This window comes from Triticum dicoccoides, chromosome 4A (assembly GCF_002162155.2).
Source record: "Triticum dicoccoides isolate Atlit2015 ecotype Zavitan chromosome 4A, WEW_v2.0, whole genome shotgun sequence".
NCBI classification, from domain to species: domain Eukaryota; kingdom Viridiplantae; phylum Streptophyta; class Magnoliopsida; order Poales; family Poaceae; genus Triticum; species Triticum dicoccoides.
The window spans coordinates 748,062,090-748,067,551 of record NC_041386.1 but is presented as its reverse complement, the minus strand read 5'-3'; the positions used below and the strand labels follow the sequence as shown (position 1 = coordinate 748,067,551).

Sequence of the window (5,462 nt, the reverse complement as noted above, 5' to 3'; positions counted from 1 at the left end):
AACCGGCTCTTGTTGCTCTGTTTTTCCTCTGTTCTCACCTCTGTCTCCATTCCGTCAAGCAGCGGCAGTGCGTACTGAGTCCATGAAAACTAGCAAGAGACCAAAGGAGGTGGCAACAAGAACAAATTGGTTTATTAAAGCAGATGCAGCGCTAATAGTAGTTCACTGATGGGAAATCAGTTTTGTTGAAATGAGAATATATCCGGCTGAAGACCATTCATGTCCCCTCTCAAATTCGTATAGATTTAAAGAAAAAGTTCATCCATTTGAAAAAACATCCATTCAAAAAAATTCTTCAATTTAAAAGAAAATCAACTATTCTGTAAAAAGTTCATCCAATTTGAAAAAAGTTCCTCTATTCTGAAAAGATGTCATCAATTTTGAAAAAAGTTCATTGATTTTAAAAAAAAAGTTTATCAATTTGAAAAGAGTTCATCGATTTTAAGAAAAAGTTCACGAATTTTGAAGAAAAAGTTCACGCATTTAGCAAAAAGAAAAAGAGCCGAACAAAAGCGTTCCAAGAAAAGAGAAAGAGTTCCGCAACCAAAAAGTGGATAAAAAGGAAAAAGTATGTGATCAGTCGAGATGGCCCAGTGGTTAGTTCACTATCCTCTAAACAGAGAGATCTTTGGTTTGAACCTGGAAGTCGCACCATTTTTTAGAAGTGTTTAACGAAAAAGGAGAAAAGGTTAGACAGGGCCGGGCCAGCTCGCAGGAGGAGCGCCGTTTGCCAAATTCCCTATAACGGCGCCTGAAGCGTCAAATAGGATCTGCCCTGGAGTCCTTCCTTTTTTTGAGTGGGAACTGGGGTCCTCCTATTCAGGGCTTTTACGAACAAATAGCCGAGCAAAGGGTCTTAAGTATTCTATATGGGCTGTCAATTGCACAGCCCAATAATTCACTTTATATATTTTGAAAAAAAATTGACACATTTTAAAAATATTATGAAAATTCATATATTGCGAAGAATGGAAAATGCCCATTTATCTCAATACAATAACCATACATATATATGCAATGAAAGTTTCATCCTCGCGCTTTAAAATGCTTATGTGTAGAAAGAAAATATTCATCTATTGTTTTTGAAGGATCATATAATTGAAAGAGTTGTTCGTTCATGTCTGGATAAATGTTCATATACCTAAAAACAATGTTCAAGAATTTTTGTAGAAAATAAAAGAAGATTGCAAGAATTAAAAAGCATAAGTAAAATAAATAAAAATATAGGAAATAAAATTGAAGAAAATGGACAACAGAAAAAAATGATGAAAATGAAATGAAAAAGTGTGAAATATCCATCAAATATATGTGTAGGTTTTGAAATTAAATTTAATGGAGGAAACATTAATCTGTTTAACACTAGATACCCTGAAATGCAACGTGTAGAATTTTAAAAACACTAGAATTCTTTCTGAATTTCTTAACAATTTGTGGAAGCTAAATATTTGAACTTTTAAAAATGGTGATAAAACAAAATTGTGGAATCTATGAAATAAATAAATTTTATGAATAATCCATAAAAGATCATTTGAATACTTATTTTGGATGAATGGGAATCTGCCCTAATTGTTCGACCTCTTGTCCTCTGATTGGTGGCAAGAGACCAGGGAATTCAACAATACAAAACTGAGCGTACATCCATCCATACTGTACTTTTGAAAACTAATTCAAACTTGAATGTCTGTATATCATATTTCGTCCAATACAAGAACGACATCAGCGCTTATTCCTACTGTTGTGAAGAGTTGATCATATTTCCATGTGACAAATGCGCAGGCACAAAACGCTTTTGTCTTCTGAAGACGATCTGTGGGGGGTTCAAGATTAAGATTTGTGGAGGCTCGGTCATTGTATGACAAACCAGCTTAGTAAGTAGAAATAATGAAAACCCGGCCGTCTTTGTATGCATTCCATCGACCGCGCGGAGGAAACAATGGAAAAAAGTGCGCCTTCCGCGTTGGTATGCAAGCTAGCCTCGTAGTGAACGCCGTAGCATTCTTCCTTGCAGCTGGACGTACAAACTTAGGTACGCGGAGTCTAGTTCAGGGGGTGTTTGGTTCCAGGGACTTTTTTGTGTTGGGATTAAAAAAAGTCCCTAGCAAACCAAACAGGGGGATTTTTTTGAGACTTTTTGCTAAAAGTCTTTAGAAACACCTCCTTGAGAGTCTTTTTCAAAAAGTTCCAGGGACTAAAAAAAATCCTAGGACTAGAGAAACAAACACCATCTCAAATTCCTCGTGAACGACCCTCGAGCCAACCTCCACATCGGGAGAGTCGTCATCAGATCACCGCAACGGACCACCCACTGATTGATTTGAGCCACTCACCGGCGCCGACATGTTCCTTTCCTGGCGCCGTAGCTGGGCAGCGTGGTCGCCAAGGTCGGTGACGCGCTGGTGGGCGAGCTGCTGCGGGCGTGGGGGCCACCTTGCTGCCGTCCAGTGCATTATGCTGGATGCCGAGGCCAAGAGCCGCACCAACCCTGCTGTTCGCCGGTGGATGACGGACCTCAAGACTGCCGTCTACCAAGCTGACGACATCCTTGATGCCTTCCGATGCGAAGCTTTGAGCGGTCGCGCCGCTCACATCCACCACTCCACCACACGTAAGGTTGATCCACGTCCTACCTTCTTCCCACTCCGACTGTATTTGAAGTTCAATCTCAACATAGAAGCCTTTTAATTTCAGTTTTATTGGTTTTTCTATCAGGCGCTGAGCTACTTCACCGTCAATAGTCCGGTTGTTTTCCGTCTATCCATGAGCAGGAAGATGAAGGATGCCCTTGAGATGATAGATGAACTGGTTGTCGAGATGAACAATTTTCACTTCCTACAACTTACCGAGACATCAACTGTTGATCATCCACAAACACACTCTCATGTTGATGAATCAGATATAGCCGGCAGACAAGATGAGAAGGAACAAGTGGTGAAGATATTGCTCGACCATGCCGCCAACAACAATAAGAATAACAATGTCATGGTGCTTCCCATAGTTGGTATGGGGGGAATTGGTAAGACTACACTTGCCCAACTTGTGCACAATGATCCGAGGGCGATGCATCATTTTGAGTTGGTCATACGGGTCTGTGTCTCTGATAAGTTTGTTATCAAAGAAATTATTCGATCTATTATACAAGTGGTTACAATGAACAAGTGTGAATTGACTGATATGGAAGCACTGCAGAAGAAACATGGTGAAGTGTTGGTAAAGAAAAGGTGCCTCCTAGTGTTGGATGATGTTTGGAATGAAGATAGACAAAAGTGGGATGAGATGAGATCATTGTTGTGCTCACGTGTTGGCTCAGGTAGTGCAATAACTGTGACAAGTCGAAGTGATCGAGTTGCTTCTATCATGGGCACACTTCATCCACATATGATATTTGTTCTAAATGAGGACCAATCATGGGAGCTTTTTCGTAGAAGCACATTTGGAAGCGGAGTGGAAAAACAAGGGGAATTGATTTCAGTTGCTAAGAGTATTCTCCACAAGTGCAAGGGATTGCCTCTTGCTATCAAGACCATATCTGCTTTACTTCAGTCGAAGCATCATACTCAATGGTTCTCTGTCTTGGATAGTGATGTCTGGAAAGATGATATCCTCACATTTACCGGAATTGTACCCGCACTACAGCTAAGCTATTATCACTTGTCATCGGAAGCAAAAACATGCTTTTCAATCTGTGTTATTTTCCCCAAGGATAGCATGTTGGAGAAAGACACGTTAATCCAGCTATGGATGGCAAATGACTTTATTGCATCAGAAGCAAGAGGCGAACACATTTTTGATGTGCTAGTTTGGAGATCTTTCCTTCAAGATGTGGAGACTCAAGAAAAATTGCGCCCTGAACTTCGATATGTGAATTTTCATTCTGTTCAAGATGAGTTCACCCACCAACCAACTACTCCCTCCGTTCCTAAATAATTGTCTTTCTAGAGATTTCAACAAATGACTACATACGGAGCAAAATGAGTGAATCTACACTCTAAAACATGTCTACACACATCCGTATGTTGTAATTCATTTGAGATGGCTAGAAAGACAATTATTTGGGAACGGAGGGAGTACTTGCAAGATGCATGATCTTATTCATGACCTCGCTGAATTTATAAGCGGAAATGACTGCTCTATTCTGCAAGAATCTTCATCATGTCAAGAAAACTCCAGTTCATTACAGAATGAGGTCCGACATTTGTCACTTGAGTATGTCATTGATAATACTATTGTTGGAAATATGCCCTAGAGGCAATAATAAAATGGTTATTATTATATTTCCTCGTTCATGATAATTGTCTATTATTCATGCTATAATTGTGTTATCCGGAAATCGTAATACATGTGTGAATACATAGACCACAACATGTCCCTAGTAAGCCTCTAGTTGACTAGCTCGTTGATCAATAGATAGTCATGGTTTCCTGACTATGGACATTGGATGTCATTGATAACGGGATCACATCATTAGGAGAATGATGTGATGGACAAGACCCAATCCTAAGCATAGCACAAGATCGTGTAGTTCGTTTGCTAGAGCTTTTCCAAATGTCAAGTATCATTTCCTTAGACCATGAGATCGTGTAACTCCCGGATACCGTAGTAGTGCTTTGGGTGTACCAAACGTCACAACGTAACTGGGCGACTATAAAGGTATACTACGGGTATCCCCGAAAATATCTGTTGGGTTGACACGGATCGAGACTGGGATTTGTCACTCCGTATGACGGAGAGGTATCTCTGGGCCCACTCAGTAATGCATCATCATAATGAGCTCAATGTGACCAAGTGGTTGGTCACGGGATCATGCATTACGGTACGAGTAAAGTGACTTGCCGGTAACGAGATTGAACGAGGTATTGGGATACCGACGATCGAATCTCGGGCAAGTAACGTACCGATTGACAAAGGGAGTATACGGGGTTACTGGAATCCTCGACATCGTGGTTCATCCGATGAGATCATCGAGGATCATGTGGAAGCCAACATGGGTATCTAGATCTCGCTGTTGGTTATTGACAGGAGAGTCGTTTCGGTCATGTCTGCGTGTCTCCCGAACCCGTAGGGTCTACACACTTAAGGTTCGGTGACGCCGGGGTTGTAGAGATATTAGTATGCAGTAACCCGAAAGTTGTTCGGAGTCTCGGATGAGATCCTGGACGTCACGAGGAGTTCCGGAATGGTCCGGATGTGAAGAATTATATATAGGAAGTCCAGTTTCGGCAACCGGGAAAGTTTCGGGGGTCACCGGTATTGTACCGGGACCACCGGAAGGGTCCCGGGGGTCCACTGGGTGGGGCCACCTATCCCAGAGGGCCCCATGGGCTGAAGTGGGGAAGCGAACCAGCCCCTGATGGGCTGGTGCGCCCCCCTTGGGCCTCCCCCTGCGCCTAGGGTTGGAAACCCTAGGGGTGGGGGGCGCCCCACTTGGATTGGGGGGCAAGCCACCCCCTTGGCAGCCGCCCACC

At 42.2% G+C, this 5,462-nt stretch overlaps 1 protein-coding gene across 1 annotated transcript in view; it reads left to right on the top strand.

Moving 5' to 3' along the window:
- Positions 1-2,337: 2,337 nt before the first annotated feature.
- The window catches only part of LOC119284443 (putative disease resistance protein RGA3), a 23,242-nt gene continuing 20,117 nt past the window's right edge, over positions 2,338-5,462 (top strand). Inside the window, exons 1-3 of the mRNA XM_037563563.1 lie at positions 2,338-2,610; positions 2,710-3,794; positions 4,126-4,207. Of these exons, the coding sequence (XP_037419460.1) occupies positions 2,338-2,610; positions 2,710-3,794; positions 4,126-4,207 (1,440 nt within the window). The remainder of the gene's footprint in view (positions 2,611-2,709; positions 3,795-4,125; positions 4,208-5,462) is intronic.